The sequence below is a fragment of the Macrotis lagotis genome, chromosome 8 (assembly GCF_037893015.1).
Source record: "Macrotis lagotis isolate mMagLag1 chromosome 8, bilby.v1.9.chrom.fasta, whole genome shotgun sequence".
Lineage (NCBI taxonomy): Eukaryota > Metazoa > Chordata > Mammalia > Peramelemorphia > Peramelidae > Macrotis > Macrotis lagotis.
Window position 1 is genome coordinate 136,105,247 of NC_133665.1, and position 17,641 is coordinate 136,122,887.

The 17,641-nt window shown below is 41.3% G+C and overlaps 1 protein-coding gene across 1 annotated transcript in view; it reads right to left on the minus strand.

The window, feature by feature from the left end:
* The window catches only part of LOC141496546 (uncharacterized), a 185,268-nt gene extending 168,210 nt beyond the window's left edge, over positions 1-17,058 (minus strand). Inside the window, exons 1-2 of the mRNA XM_074199039.1 lie at positions 17,053-17,058; positions 15,468-16,581 (exon numbers count right to left, since the gene is read on the minus strand). Coding sequence (XP_074055140.1) covers positions 15,468-16,581; positions 17,053-17,058 — 1,120 coding nt within the window. The remainder of the gene's footprint in view (positions 1-15,467; positions 16,582-17,052) is intronic.
* Positions 17,059-17,641: the final 583 nt, after the last annotated feature.

A 17,641-nucleotide genomic window follows, 5' to 3' on the forward strand; every position in this document is an offset into this window, starting at 1 on the left:
GAATGATACAGGGGATATGGATAAGAATGTAAAGCAAAAGGACTGGTTGATCATTTTGATTATCGATTGTCTTCTACCCTTGAATTCTTGCCTCTTTATCCTCAAGAAGTTTGCTTTCTATTAAATATAATATATGAAACAAATAAATAAATTCAAGACAAATTAAGGAAGATGGGAGCATTAAGTATCAATTAACAAGCATTAAAGCTTGCCTAACCCAACAAAATATTGATCAAGAAATGCAATGAGAAACTACAGTAATGACTTCTTTCACTCCAGAACAGCATAAAATGTCAGTCAGGTACCCCCTTCCACCCCTAACTTTTCCAAGTAAAACCAGCACCAAGAGTAGAGAAGCAGAATACTTTTGAAAATAGAACATAGAATTGATTACATGCTTTTTTAAAAGCAAGTAACATAAAATGTTTAATAAAGAAGTCTCTGTGTTCTACTACATGTATGAAAATACTCTTATTTTGATATTTTAGTTCCAAAATTAAAGTCTACAAGAATTTACTAAGAGTTCATCCTGTGTCAGATATTGTGCTAAGGGCAGCAAATACAATCAAAGCTGCCTCCCAGGATCACATACTCTACTGGAATCTACATTCTGACATATACGTAGATATGCATTTAAATACTACATACTCAGTGACTACAAGGGAATATACTAGTGGCAGTACCTACATTAAGTTTCAAAGGAAACTGGAGTTCCTTCATAGCAGCCTTGTTTGTGGTGGCAAAGAATTGGAAATTGAGTAAATGTCCATCAGTGGGGGAATGGTTGGACAAATTATGATATATGTATATTATGGAACACTAGTGTTCTATTATAAACCAGGAGGGATGGAATTTCAGAGAAGCCTGGAAAGATCTGCATGAACTGATGGGTGAGAGAAGCGGAGCCAGAGGAACATTGTACACCCTAACAGCAAAATGGGGATCGTGATGATCAACCTTAATGGAATTGCTCATTTCATCAATGCAATAATCAGGGACAATTTTAGAGTAACTGCAATGGAGAATACCAATCTATATCCAGAGAAAGAACTGTATAGTTTAAACAAAGACCAAAGTCTAAGGGTCTGAGCAATGAAAAGTGGTGAATAAAGATGTTTCTATCCTTCTTTAGAGGCAACAGGAAACAACTAGAATAGAGGAGAAAGTCCCAAAAATGCTTATCACAGGAGGCCCGAGCCAAGCCTAAAAGAAGCTAAGGCTCCTAAGAGGCAGAGGAGAGAAAGGCATGGAAGGTAGCCTGTAAAGAAAGGAGGTGAGAGATGGGGAAGAACTGTTTGGGCAAGAGCTAGAAGCCTAATCAAACTATAAAATAACTCTACTTTCTACTGAAAAAAATGAAATAAGAAATAAAGGACTCGAGAGTTAGGTAACTCCTCTTCCTCTGAAAGAGCTAAATGTTACTGGATAAAGAAAGTTGCTCAAAAAAGAAGTTCTCTATCACTTAATCCCCAATTTACATGAGGAAGCAGGAGTCATCTATGAACTCCTTCATCTCCTCTATTATAAACCCAAAAATCCCTCTACATTTTATATACCATCTTCTTTCCTTCAGTCACTGAGAAAGAGGTGGTTCTTTTCCTTACTAAATCAAACCCTCTACTTTGGATTCCTCTAATTGTTAAGATGTTTCTTCATAGCACTGGGCCTGAACCTATCTCTTTGTGGAATCTACCCATTATTCCAGAACCCCTTCCATACAAGAGAGTTCTTCAAATTCTTCAGAACAGTTTTTTGTGCCCTCACCCCCCTTACTGCATCTTCTGTTCTGCAGTTCCATCGACCAATACTCATATGACATGCCCTCAAGGTTCTTCACTAACTGAAACATCTCTAACAATTTCAAAATGCTTCAGTGGTTACCTCTCACCTCCAGAATACAGACAAACCCCGGCCCAACATTTGAAGTCCTCCACGGTGTGACTCCCAGCTACATTTCCAGTTTATTTCATATTCATCTCCTTTACACAATCTATACTTCAGCCAAGTGGCCCACCAGTTTTTTTCCCAGGTTTAACTCTACATTTCTGATACCTGTACATTGACACAGAAATTCACCCATCCCAGGAATGCACTAGTTTCCCTTCAGACTCAGCTTGGTTATGACATCATAAATGAAGTCTTTCCTGATTACCTGCTTGGATCTATTTACTATTTCCATGTTGTACACCACCTCCACCCCCTGCTCTGTCTTTGCCTCACTAGCTCCACACAGAAGGCATTCAATAATTCTTGTTCAACTGAATTTAACTAAGTCTGAGTCTGGTCCCTCAGTGCCTACACACAAGAAGTCACAAAAAGAAGACAATGACCTCTGACTGGCTCCCAGTTTGGGAAGGAGCTGAAAGGTGACACTCATAGACTTTCCTAGAGGTGCACAATGAGGTGAGCAGATAGCAGCCAACAGTCCCATAAAGTTACATTGAGGAGTCAGATGCCACAAAGAAGTCACTCTGCCTCATAAAAGGCACAGAGAGTAAGGCCATTACTACCTAAAGAAGACAACAGTCCAGGGGCCCTGGGAATAACTGAAGGTAACTACCATGATCCCTCTACACTGGACTCTAGTAGCACTAGAATCAAGCCTTTGCCTATAATGAACTATTCTGCTTGGTATATAAAGGGTTAAGTAAAACATTGGCAGATTCCCTGTTGGCAACAAGAGAAATTTGCAATATTTTTTAATGTTGCTGCAAAATAGAGCAAGTAATATTTTTAATCAACAAATATATACATACACTGTAGTCGTGTGAGACTAAACACCATCTGGGAAATGGCATTCACACCAACAAAACCAGAGTGGAGGTCTGCAAATCTAGAATCAAACCCTGAAATTCAAAATAGCCCCAGACATACCAGACTCCACGTTCTCAAAACTCTAAAGGGGATAATGGTGTACAAGACAAAAGTAACTTAGAACACCATTCTCCAAGTCACAATAATTGGGTTCTAGTCCCAGTTCTACCACTAACTAGCTGTGTGTCTTAGGACAAGAAATTTCTTTCTGGGCTTCAGTTTTTCTCCTCTGTAAAACTAAAGGGTTAGGCTTCTCTCAGAGTTCTTAACTGGGGAATCCCATTAAGAGCTCTAGAGATAGATTTCAGGGAGTCTCTGAACTTCTTTTTCTTAGTATTTAGATAACTGTATCTCAATATAATGGCTTATTTTGTTGTCCTACTGTATTTTATTTTATGCATTCAAAAACATCACTCTGAGGAATCCATTAATTCCCAAAAGGCTGGTCAATGACACACACACACAAAAAGTTAAAGAACTAAACAATTTTCACAGATTCTTCCTATCTAGAACTCTATGCTCTTAGTTCATACATTAATCTATCAATAGAGTAACTCTATTAGAAGAGAAAATGAGATTAGGGAAACATATATATCTCAGTGTACAGATAAAATGGAAGTTCCTGGGGACAGGGATTGTTTTATTTTTGTCGGTCTATATTCAGTGCCTGGCACATAGTTTGGGCTTAATAAATGCTTTTTGTTTTAATTTTGGGGGAGAAAGAAAGAATCTAGATTAAGTGACTCAGGGAAAGTTTGCTTTAAACCAACAGCAGTGGAATGCTGCTCAATCTATTTTCCCCTAACTCTCTAATATAAATTCTCTCTCTAGCTTCCTGAAGATCTATTTAGCCACAAATCATTAAAATAATTAATATTTTTTCACAAACACTTCCATCTCACATTTGAGTCTTGAAATAACATTCTAAGGCACTTGGCGTATGTGAATTGGGGATGGGGAGATAAGGCAGTGCAGATACTACGTCCATTTTACAGTTGAAGAAATGAAGGACCAAAGAAATTCAATGATCTCCCCAAAATTATGAGCAACAAAGGAAGAACTAGCTCCAAGACCTCTCCATTGTAGATAATCCCTTCCCTCCAAAGTTTGAGAACAAAGAGGCTGTACTGGAAAAATCACTGGTCAGGGAGTACTGAATAGAGACCCTGGTGGGGAATCCCAGCTCTCAGTTGGCATTTCCATGAAGCAAGTATTTATTAAGTGTATGGGGGAAATTGTTCAGTTCCTGTTAGGCACAAAGCACCAGGAGTCTCAATTTCCTCATCTGTCAAATGAGGAAAAGGTCTGCCCTGACCCTTCCCAGGGTGTCCTGAGGAGAGTGCTCAGCCCCCTCAACTCTGAGAGCTCTCACAGCAGGCTTGGTGGACAGAACATGAATAAAGCAGAGGGCATGATGTGGGCAGAGAATTGCCAGCATCAGCACAGTCCAGGCCATGGAACAGAGAGCAGGGCAAAGACAAGAATGAGGATGGCTGACGTCTCTACAGCACTTAGGATGGTGCTTTAACCATGGTTTAATGATATCCAAATCACAATCATAACTAGCAATGTAGGCCAAGTCCTGGGGTAAATCCTTTACCCCAGAAGGTGGGTGTAATTATTATCCCTATTACTGAGGCAAACAGTGCCTATGTGACATACCCAAGTCATACAGTCAGTCAATATTTAGGACAGGATTTGAACTCAAGTCCTCCTGACTTCAGGCTCTCAGGTGCCTCATTTAAACATTTAATTTTCAAAGCAGCCCAGCTCTGATCTTTACACAATGAAGTAGGTAGCACAGGCATCAATAACTTTACCTAACACATAAAGAAACTGAGGCTCCAAAGGTTGGTTAACTTGACTAAGGAAAGGCTAGAATCTGAGCCATGTGTTGAGCATCACAACTGCCTGAACTCTTTCCGCCTTCCCTTTCAGACTCTGCCTGCTCCCATTTCTGCCTTTCAGTCCCTCCAATCATCAATCCCCTTCCCTTTCTTCCTTTTTCCCTCTAGTGACCCCTCCTCAATTCTCACTTCTCTCCCACTCCTTCCACTTCTCTCAATTTCTCTACCATACAAAATTTTCAACTCAACATCACTGAGCTGGAAGGGACCTGAAAGATCATGTAGTCCTACCTCCTCATTTATATTAAAAAAGACTTTGTCACAAGCATCAGGAATGTAACTCTTAGAATGAGTTGGGGCTACAGAGAAATGCTAAGTAATAGAAAATAGGGATTTGAAAACTTTTTGAGGATCAAGAAGCTCAAGTGTGAAAGGATTCCAACTAACTCAACCCTTAGTTTGCTTCTGTTCTCGCCTCCAAAGGGAAGGATATTTTGATTGGCAAGGCTTAGGAGCTAAAAACCAAGAAAAGTGAATAGAGGCTAAGAAAGGACACATCAGCTAACAATGAGTTCAAATTACTAGACCAGAATTAATCACATTATATGTGTCAAACACACCACATCACTCCCCAGGGTGGTCTGAACCAGATTAAAATACAATTGGGAAACAATTCACAAAATAAATAACAATATAAAAGAACACAAGTAATGTTAATACAGAATTTTCTCAAGTCAATATGGAGAAGCAAAATTTGTATTTAAGTTTGATCAGTGAATGGTGTGAACTACTAGAAGAACTAGATGATCTGACTGCTGAGCTGCCATCAGCAACTTTTGAAAACCAAGAAGAATGGGAGATAGGACTGACAATGGGAAATTGTGGTCCTCATATGCAATAATGTAAAACAGTCTTCAAACTATAAGGCAGTGAATGACTTCAATTCCTGGCAAAATTTAAAAATTATTATTAAAAGGATGTCTTGAGAATATTTGAAAAGGGAAGTAAGTAAACACTAAAAGCTAGCATAAGCTTCATCATGAACTGGCACAACAGACTAACGCTACCTTCTCTTTTGATAGGGTTACTATCCTGGTAGATTGGGGCAATGTCAAAGACTCAGTATGCTTGGTTTTCAAAAGCATTTAACAGAGTCTCTTAAGCTCTCTTTGTGAACCAAACAGAGAAATGTTGGATAGACAATAGTACAGTGAGGTAAATTTGGAAATGGTTAAAAGACTGCATTGAAAAAGTATTCATACATCAAAAATGTGCATACCCTTTGATCCAGCAATACCACTACTGGGTCTATACCCTGAAGAGATGATGAATAAAAGAGTAAAAACATCACTTGTATAAAAATATTTATAGCAGCCCTGTTTGTGGTAGCAAAGAATTGGAAATTAAGTGAATGACTTTCAATTGGGGAATTGTGGTATATGTATGTCATGGAATGCTATTGTTCTATTAGAAACAGGAGGGATGGGAATTCAGGGAAGACTGGAGGGATCTGCATGAACTGATGCTGAGTGAGATGAGCAGAATCAGAAAAACACTGTATACCCTAACCGAAACATGAGGGTGATGATCAACCTTGATGGACTCACTCATTCCATCAGTGCAACAATCAGGGACAATTTGGGGCTGTCTGCAATGGAGAATACCATCTGTATCCAGAGAAACAACTGTGGAGTTTGAACAAAGACCAAGGACTATTAACTTAAAAAAAAAACTGCTAACTTATTGTCTGATCGTGCTATTTCTTATACTTTATGTTTCTTCCTTAAGGATATGATTTCTCTCTCATCATATTCAATTTGGATCAATGTATACCATGGAAACAATGTAAAGACTGGCAAATTGCCTTCTGTGGGGGGTGGGGGAGGGAAGTAAGATTGGGGGGAAATTGTAAAACTCAAAATAAATAAAATCTTTAAGTGGAAAAAAAAAAGAAAAAGTACCAATAGTTCAACCAATGTGGTATGGTAGTCAACAAGCTAGATTTGGATTCAAATCTGGTTCTACCACATGTGAAACATTGGACAAGTCCCGTAACTTCCCTGCAACTCAGTTTTGTGATCTATAAATGAGGAGGCTGAACTAAGTCCTTTCAACTCTAGATTTATAACAACATGTTGACTTGATGGAAAAGAAAGTCCCAGGATCTGTCCTTAACCCTCTATTATTTAAAATATTTAACGCCAAATTGGATGAAGGAAAAAACAACATGCTAATCAAATTTACAGATATCACAAACCTAGAACAATGGATCAAATCTAATAATACTTAGTAAGGACAATGGATTTTTAAAAATAAGAAATTCATTTGGAGAAATTTATTTAAAAATTTCTGACATTTACATAGCAATTTTGTGATTTGTAAATCAATAATGGGATACATTATCCCATTTAAGTCTCACAACACTAAGAAGTAGGTACTACTACTTCTTGGAGATGAGGAAACTGAGGTTCCAAAAGCTTCAGAGACTTGTCCAAATATCTCAGCTGAGAGCACTGAAGGAAGGTTTTCCTATTTCCAACCCTCGGAAGAGTAAGGGACTAAATGACAATTTGTATGAAAAAGATGTGAGGTTCTATTAGATCGCAATACAAATGTGGTACCAGCAGGGTGACAAGCAACCAGGTCTAGCACCTTGAATGAAGGAGATAAAAATTCCTCCATACTCTGCTCTAGACAAGTGACATAGAAACTGTGTTCAGTTCTTGGGAGACCTATTTTAATAAGAATACTAAGAAGAAAGCTCTCATTCTAAGGAAAGCAACTGGGATAATGTCAGGACTTGCAATCAGTGGCTGAAGAAAAGAGGTGAGAAGTCTTACACAGGAATGATTGCTGCCTTCACATATCTGATGAGCAGTTTTATGACAAAGGGATCAGGACTGTGTTGCTTAGCCCCAGAGGGCAAAAAGCAGGAAGGACAAAAGATGCAGAGGCAATTCTGACTGTAATAAATAACTTCCTAATAATTAGAGCTGTCTAAAAGACTGCTAGACTCCAGTTTTCATATAAGTTCCATTGGTTCCATTATAATCTCTATGCAGATTAACTCCACATTTACTGATCCAGTCCTAATCTTTCTCTGAAGCATCCAGTCCCACCTGGTGCCATCCCATCTGGATGGCACATCTCAAACTCAACATGTCCAAAACAGAGCCTCTTATTTTACCTGCTCCTCCAAACTTCCACATTAATGGCATCTCCAATCTCCCAATCACCCAAGTTCACAACCTCAAAGTCATCTGTGGCTTATTCCTTTCCCTTATCTAATCAATAGCCAATTATTCATAATTCTACCTGCAGAATACCTTTATTAAAGAGATCCTGTTTTCTTCACTCACATAGCTCTCCTTCTTCATCTCTGCCTCCAGCTGTCCTGGCTTCCTTCAAATCCCAGCTAAATCCCATCTTCTATAAGAACCCTTTCTCAATCCCCCTAAATTTTAGTGATTCTACTAATTCCAAAATCCCCTAAATTCTACTATTCTAACTCATCACAAATATATATATATATATATATATGTGCACACACACACACACACACACACACACACATCTCTTTATTTTTACATAATGATTTGTATTTTGTCTCCCTCACTGAGTTCCTTGAGAGTAAGGGAAAGTCTTTTGCCTCTCCTTGTATCCCCAGAACCTAGCACATAGGCCTTAAGAAATATTTATTAATTCACTGACTAGATTAATGTCTCTTAACTGAACTCTTAGCTTTCAGTCTCTTTAGTACTCTTCCTCAAACAAGTCTGGCAATGCTATGGAGCCTACCTACAGCATCATCAGCATTTCCCTCAGCTTCTATGACAAAGTCCAAACTCCTCTCTCCTCAGCATGTAGAGTCCCTTACACTCTGGCCACAGTTACCCTTCACAGGCTTCCTGCACCAGGATTTCTTCACACCTTTGGGGTTCTGGCTAGTCCAGCTCACTTGCCATTCTTACAACTTTGCATTCCTTCTTGCTCCTCCAATTGCACATGCAGTCACTTGCTCTCTGGCCTGGGAAGTCCTTCCTCCAAACTTCAACCTCTTGGAATCCTGAGCTTCCTTTGAAGTTCAACTCATAGACTGCCTTCTAGGGGAGCCTTTTCTGATCCTTCTGGATCTCTCTCTGGGTTCCCATATTGGAGAGCGTGCTAAAGATATCTTCAAAGGGAAGCTTAAGTGGACATTTGTCTTATGGTTGATGGCTCTAGATCTCGGATATTCTCTTTTGTGAAAATAAGAGAGTTGGTCCAGGACAGGGGTTCTTACCCTTAAATCTGTGAACTTCTTTAAAATAAATGATACCTGTCCTTCAGTAATTGCTTTTTTTTTTTTTGTAGTTTTTGCAAGGCAATGGGGTTAAGTGGCTTGCCCAAGGCCACACAGCTAGGTAATTATTAAGTGTCTGAAGCCCAATTTGAACTCAGGGACTCCAGACTCCAGGGCTGGTGCTCTATCCACTGCACCACCAAGCTGCCCCTCTTTTTTTTTAACTCTATATATTTAATATATTTTTAAAAATTATTCTGTAGAGTCCAAAGTCTTCACCAGACTGGGAAAGGATCTGTGACCCAAAGGTTAAGAACCCCTAGCCTAGAATGTTCTTTAAACCTCCATCCAGCTATAAATAAGTTGAAACTTATATAGCACTTTAATATTTTCAAAGCACTACCATATATTGATTTCTCAAACAACCTTGCAAGTAGGGGGTCATAAGTATCTCAATTTTACAAATTAGAAAACTGGGGCTGAGAGATTAAATGTCCTGTCACAGCTATCACCTCAGGAAAAACCCAGTTCTTACTGACTCCAACTTGCTCTATCCATTATATCAAAACCCCAGCAGGTCAGAACACAAGCAGACAAAGAGTTCTAACAAGAAGGTCAGGTCAGTTCCTCACCTTGTCTCAGCAAGACACCTGAAATTCCAGGGGTCCAGAGAAAGAATTTGGCTTAACCAAAATCACCCAACCAGTTGGTGACAAAAACAGGACTGGAAACCTAAGACTCTGGTCCAGGGCTCTTCCAGAACACTGTCCCTCTCTTTTCCCTCTCCTTTCTATGGCCATATCTACTAACTTAAGAGTCAGAAGGACTAGATTCAGAATCTAGCTCTGCTGCTGAAGGTCAAGAACTGGAACTAAAGGAGTACCCCTCAAGTGAGGATTGGTAGAATAATTCAGAGTATATGAAGATGATGGAATACGATTGTACTCTTAAAAAAAATAAAGATGAAAGAGATACTTTCAAAGAAATCTGAAAGATCTGTATAATTTATACCAAGTCTTTTCCAAACTTTTAAAGAGCTATGTTAAATACTAACTGCAGTCATCTTCACAAGTTTCATATTCATGGTTTGGGTCATTTGTGGGTATTGATAACATGGGAAATTTTGGAGATCTGTGGAGCACTGTAGAAAAATCACAGATGACTCACAGATGTAAAGAAAACTAAAGTCACAATGCTCGATGTGATAATGTATTTTTTATAATTTACTGTTATAAGCATACACACATAAATTTATTACTTTGGGTTTTTTGTTTTGTTTTTGCAAGGCAATGGGGTTAAGTGACTTGCCCAAAGTCAGATATCTAAGTTTTAGGTCTCTGAGACCACATTTGAACTCAGGCCCTCCTAACTCCAAGGTCAATGCTCTATATACTATCCCACCTAGCTGCCCCTTATTATCAACAGTAATGTTTTGTTATAAATGCAAGTTAAAGAATTCCAGGTCATGTACACTGGGACTGCTAGCCTTTTCTTGGTCTCTCTGTCACTGAGTCAGTCACATGATTTTCTCTCCCAATGATTCCTGAATCTAGGGTTTTTCTGGGAAAGAATTCTGTGAAGTGGGTCCTGCAGCTGGTCAGGGGGCTACAAACACTTTACACAGTGTGTGAAATACTACTCTCTCTCTCTCTCTCTCTCTCTCTCTCTAATAGAAACTACAACTTTTTTATGGGTGCAGTGTGTCATTTAAATTATTTTTTGTTAAATAAATATGAACAGTATTATTAAAAATAAAGGTTTGGGTGGGACCTAGAAGGGTAGCCAGGTAGCACAGCAGATAGAGTGCCAGACCTCGAGTCAGGAAGACTCCTCTTTCTGAGCTCAAATCCAGCCTCAGACACTTACTAGTTGTGTGACCCCAGTTCACTTATACACACACACACACACACACACACACACACACACACACACACGAGGAAATTGAGGTCCTCATGTGTTTATATATCACACACACACACACACACACACACACACACACACAAAATGGTTGCCTCGGTTTTCTAATCTGTTAAATGAGCTTGATAAAGAAAAGCAAACCACTCCAGTTTCTTTGCCAAGAAAACCCCAAGTGCAATCATAAAAACTGGGACATACAGGCAGCTAGGTGGTGTAGTGGATAAAGCACCAGCCTTGGAGTCAGGAGTACCTAAGTTCAAATCCAGTCTCACACACTTAATAATTGCCTAGCTGTGTGGCCTTGGGCAAGCCACTTAACCCCATTTGCCTTGCAAAAAAAACAAAAAACAAAAAAACCTAAAACTGGGACATGACTGAAGAACTAATGGGGCCTTCAAGAGGTATTCTGAGTTGTTGACATTTGCAGGGTTTCTGTGCCCTAACCCCTGCCAATGTCAAGGAATAATTGCTATTGTTCTTTGAACAGATGCAAAGTGAGACTAAGCAGAAGGAAATTTATACATCATCATATAGACAAACAGCTTAGGAAGACTTAGGAACACCATTCAACTCGAAGAACAAAACCAGTAAAAGATGACTTCTAATGAAGCAGGCTGCCTACCCTCTGACAGAGAGTGGCAGAGGAAGACAGATATTTTTGGACATAGCAAAGGGGGAAATCTATTTTGCTTGACCATACACATTTGTTACAAGGTATTATTTTGTGCTACCCAAGTCATCTTAATAAAACAGTGATTCAAATCCGGTCTCAGACACTTAATAATTACCTAGCTGTATGGCCTTGGGCAAGCCACTTAACCCCATTTGCCTTGCAAAAACCTAAAAAAAAACAAAACAAAAACAAAATAAAACAGTGAGAACAGCTGTTCTGTGATCAAAGACAATTCTAAAAGACCTGTAATGGACAGTGCCATCAATCCCAGAGAAAAAACTGTGGAGTCTGAATACAGACCAAAGCAGAGTATGTTCTCTTTTTAAAACTTCTTTCATACTTTTTCTTTCTTTCTCATGGCTCTTCCCCACTTTAGTTCCATTTCTTCTTTCACAACATGTCTAATATGGAAATATGTTAAACATGACTGACATACAATCTATATCATATTGCTTGCTGCCATGGGGAGGGAGGGATGGGAGAGTGGTTGAAAACTCTGGTACCAGGGGCGGATAGGTGGCACAGTGGATAAAGCACCGGCTATGGAGTCAGGAGTACCTGGGTTCAAATCCGGTCTCAGACACTTAATAATTACCTAGCTGTGTGGCCTTGGGCAAGCCACTTAACTCCGTTTGCCTTGAAAAAAAAAACAAACAAAAAAATAGTAAAAAAAAAAAAGAAAACTCTGGTGCCCAAAAGATTACAAAAAGATGAATGCTGAAAACTATTCTTTGCATATAATTGGAAAAAATAAAATAAAGCTGTAATAGACTCAAGTTATAGATTGAGACAGATGATTTTTGAACAGGAAAATTACTTTTTCTGATTATACATATTTGTTTTTAAAAAAAAAGTTTTTACGCTACGACCCTAATAGTGAGATGATAGCTCATGATGCAAATTGATATATCTATATTTAAATAGATTTGTGTGTGTGTGTGTGTGTGTGTGTGTGTGTGTGTGTAGTAGTAGTAGTAGTAGTAGTAGTAGTAGTAGTAGTAGTAGTAGTAGTCAAGCAAAATAGATTCCTCTATTGGCTCCTTCCACCCATCTCTCTCTCTCTAGCTGTGTGGTTTTCGTTGTTCAGGCATTTTTCAATTGTGTCCAACTCTCTGTGACCCAATTTGGGATTTTCTTGGTAAAGGTCCTAATGTGCTTTACCATTTCCTTCTCCAGTTCACTTTACAAATGAGAAAACTGAGGTAGGTGAAGTGACTCACAATGCTGAGTGTCAGAAGCTGTATTTGAACTCATGAAGAGTTTTCCTGATTCATATGCATATTACATACAACCACATAGCTATGAGGCTGTCAGTTTCTGTGTATGTAAATGTATGCATATACACACCTCTGTATTCATGCACATACATATACACCAAGACTTGTATCAATGTGTATATGTACATACACAAAAACAGGCAAACTGAAGTCTGTATCTGTGTATACATTTGTGTAGATAGAGACATGTATCTAAGTATGTGGGTGCCTATACATATTATACACAAAATATATAAACACAGGAGGACCTCAGTTCTCGCATGTTTGTATGTACATTTTACATGTGTATCGTGTACATTGTATATAAACACAAGGGCCTCTGTTTCCTCATAAGTGTTTATATATTATACATATAATGCATATAAACACATGAGAGCCTCAGTTTCCTCATATGTGTTTATATATTATACATATAATGCATATGAACACATGAGGGCCTCAGTTTCCTCATGTGTGTTTATATATTATACATATAATGCATATAAACAGGAGGGCCTCTGTTTCCCATATGTGTTTATATATACACATTATACATATAATATGTATAAATACATAAGGGTCTGTTTCCTCCTATGTGTTTCTATGTTATACATATATAATGCATATAAACACATGAGGGCCTCAGTTTCCTCATATGTGTTTATATATTATACATATATAATGCATATAAACACATGAGGGCCTCAGTTTCCTCATATGTGTTTATATATTATACATATAATGCATATGAACAATGAGGGCCTCAGTTTCTTCCTATGTGTATATGTTATACATATAATGCATATAATGCATATGAGGGCCTTAGTTTCCTCATATGTGTGTGTGTGTGTGTATATATATATATATATATATACACACACACATATATATGTATATATAATACATATAATACATATGAACACATGAGGGTCTCAGTTTCCTATGTGTTTATATGTTATACATATAATGCATATGATCGCATGAGGGCCTCAGTTTCCTCATGTGTTTATATGTGTATACATTATACATATAATGCATATGAACATATGAGGGCCTCAGTTTCCTCCTATGTGTGCATGTTATACATATAATGCATATGAACGCATGAGGCCTCAGTTTCCTCTTATGTGTTTATATAGATATAGATATATGCACATTATACACATAATACATATGAACACATGAGGGTCTCGGTTTCCTCCTATGTGTGTATGTTATACATATAATGCATATGAACACATGAGGGCCTCAGTTTCCTCATATGTGCTTATATATATACATTATACATATAATACAGATGAACACATGAGGGTCTCGGTTTCCTCCTATGTGTGTATGTTATACATATAATGCATATGAATGCATGAGGGCCTCAGTTTCCTCATATGTGCTTATATACATACATTATGCATATAATACATATGAACACATGAGGGTCTCAGTTTCCTCCTATGTGTTTATATGTTATACATATAATGCATATGAATGCATGAAGGCCTTAGTTTCCTCATATGTGTTTATATATGTATACATTATACATATAATGCATATGAACATATGAGGGCCTCAGTTTCCTCCTATGTGTGTATGTTATACATATAATGCATATGAACGCATGAGGGCCTCAGTTTCCTCATATGTGCTTATATATATACATTATACATATAATACAGATGAACACATGAGGGTCTCGGTTTCCTCCTATGTGTGTATGTTATACATATAATGCATATGAATGCATGAGGGCCCCAGTTTCCTCATATGTGCTTATATATATTATACATATAATACATACGAACACATGAGGGTCTTGGTTTCCTCCTATGTGTGTATGTTATACATATAATGCATATGAACGCATGAGGGCCTCAGTTTCCTCATATGTGCTTATATACATACATTATGTATATAATACATATGAACACATGAGGGTCTCAGTTTCCTCCTATGTGTTTATATGTTATACATATAATGCATATGAATGCATGAAGGCCTTAGTTTCCTCATATGTGTTTATATATGTATACATTATACATATAATGCATATGAACATATGAGGGCCTCAGTTTCCTCCTATGTGTGTATGTTATACATATAATGCATATGAACGCATGAGGGCCTCAGTTTCCTCATATGTGCTTATATATATACATTATACATGTAATACATATGAACACATGAGGGTCTCGGTTTCCTCCTGTGTGTGTATGTATAAGCACAGTGCAGGCACCCACACATGCAGCCTGTTTCCTTATCCCACACGCTGGTCTGTTTCCCCTGCATGTCCACATGCGGTTTGCACATGAACACACGTGTGTCTGTGTAAAAGGGGCCTGCATTTCGTGTGTGCGCGGACACGAGGGGAGGGGCAGCGGGGGCTCTGCTCTGCCCCACGCGCTTCTCTAACGGGCCGGTTGGTGGTTCGTGGCTCCCTCAGCTGGAGGGCGCGGGGTGAGGAGGGGGCGCGTGCTGACCTGGAAGTAAATACAGCCATGAAAAAGAACGCCAGTTTTATTTATTGTTCCCCCTTTTCCCGGGGGTTCGCCGAAAGGAACAGGAGTGCAGCGTGCGCGCCCCGGCCCCCCGCGCCGTGACCTTGGACAAGTCCCACGTGGGTCCGGGCCCCGGCCCCCCGCCCCGCGCCCCCTCCCGCCGGCCCGGCCCGGCCCCGCACTCACCCGGATCCCCTGAAGCACCCGCACCCGCTCCTCCTCGTCCATCTCGAAGGACACCTTGCGGGGAGTGCTCTCGGTGCTCCCCATGCCCACCCTCCCGGCGGAGCCCCTGGCGCTGGCTCTGGGGGCGACGGGAAGCGGCGCCAACCAACTGCTTCTGCCGCAGGACCCCCGGCACCCTCTTCGGGACTCCCGGGTCCCTCCGGCTCCCTGGGCCTCCGCCGCGAGCTCCGGGCCAACAACGCCTCATCTTATTGGTCGGCGCCGGACGGACAGCCAATGCCGGCGGGCCTCCGTGGCGGGGCATGCCGGGAATGGTAGTCTTTCCCGCGCCCCCGCGTTCCGGGGGAGGCGCCGCTCTGCGGGGCTCCGCCCCCCGCCCCCCGCAGGGCGGGTTCTCCGCAGTTGGCGCCCCCTTCCTCTGCCGCCCCGAGACCGCGCCGCAGGCACGTCCCTCTGCGCTTGGCAGGGGTCCCGGGCACGGAGCCGGGCGCACCCCAGATTCCGCGGAGGGGCTCCGCGCGGGGCGCCTCAGGGGCCACACTGCATCCGGGTCCTCCGCCCCCCTCGGTGACGTCGCTGTGACCGCGTGGCCCGGAGGGCGCGGGAGCAGACCTCGTGCCCAGGCCCGGCGGCCCCGCCCCTGGGGGGCCCACTCCCTCGCCCCCCGCCCCTGGGGGGCCCACTCCCTCTCCGCCCCGCCCCTGGGGGGCCCACTCCCTCCCTCTCTGCTCCTGGGGGGCCCACTCCCTCTCCGCCCCGCCCCGCTCCTGGGGGGCCCCGCTCCTGGGGGGCCCACTTCCTCGCTCGCCGCCCCACTCCTCGGGGGGCCCCACTCCCTCGCCCCCCACTCCTCAGGGGCCGTGCAGGCGGGCACAAGGCGCTTCTGTGGGAGCCAAGCCCCCGGCTGTACTTTATGGGGTGCGGCCGGGCAGGCCTCCTGCCTCCCTGGGGCGGCCCGCAGGGCCCCCGCCGCAGCGCCTGGGCCCTCGAGCCCCAAGGCAAGGGCGATGCGCGGCCTGGCTGGAGCCGCCGAGCTGTGGGGCTTTGCTTCGGGCCACGGCCACGGGCGGTGCCCGCAGATGCTGGCTCTTAGTGACTCCTTGCTCCGACTCACCTTAAAGGATACCAACGTCTACGTCTATTTTACGGCACTTGCTGAAATGGAGGAGAATGCTTGCCTGAAGACTAGAAAGGGTCTCTTCCCCCGGGGTTTCTGGCTTTCAGGTTAGAGAGATGCGCTGTTCCACGCTCTCCAGATTCCTGAAGGACAGAAACAAGTCAACATGACTAAAGTCTTTTCTAGTTCCCTGCATAGGAAAAAAAAATCCCATTTGGAACCTATCTCCGCTCATTCAGAGCTACAATGTCCTGTAAATAATAAGAGTTTCATAGAACAGTTAAGTTAAATTACTAAGGTAAATTGCCCAAACAGATAAAACAGAATCAGGACTTGAATCCAGATAATAAAATCATAGATCTAGAAATAGAACTTGTCTCAGAAAGAATCTAACCCAATTCTCTCATTTTACAAAAAAAGAAAATGTGAACACCACAATTTACAGCTGAGGAAATCAAAGCAGCCCACCGTCATATGAAAAATTGCTCCAAATCATTACTTATTTAAAAAATGCAAATTAAAGCATCTTTGAGATACCACCTCACACCTCTCAGATTGGCCAATATGACCAGGAAAGACAGTGACCAATGTGGAATGTGGGAAATCTGGGACACTAATACATTGTTAGTGGAGCTGTGAATTCATCCAAACTTTCTGCAGAGCAATTTGGGATTATGCCCAAAGGGCAACAAAAATATACATACCCTTTGATCCAGCAATACCACTACTGGGTCTATACCCTGAAGAGATGATGAAAAGGGGTAAAAACATCACTTGTACAAAAATATTCATAGCAGCCCTGTTTGTGGTGGCAAAGAACTGGAAATCAAGTAAATGTCCTTCAATTGAGGAATGGCTTAAACCGTGGTGTATGTATGTCATGGAACACAATTATTGTATTAGAAACCAGGAGACATGGGAATTCAGGGAAGCCTGGAAAGATTTGCATGAACTGATGCTGAATGAGATGAGCAGAACCAGAAAAGCACTGAACACCCTAACAGCAACATGGGAGTGATGATCAACCTTGATGGACTTGCTTATCCCTTCAGTGCGA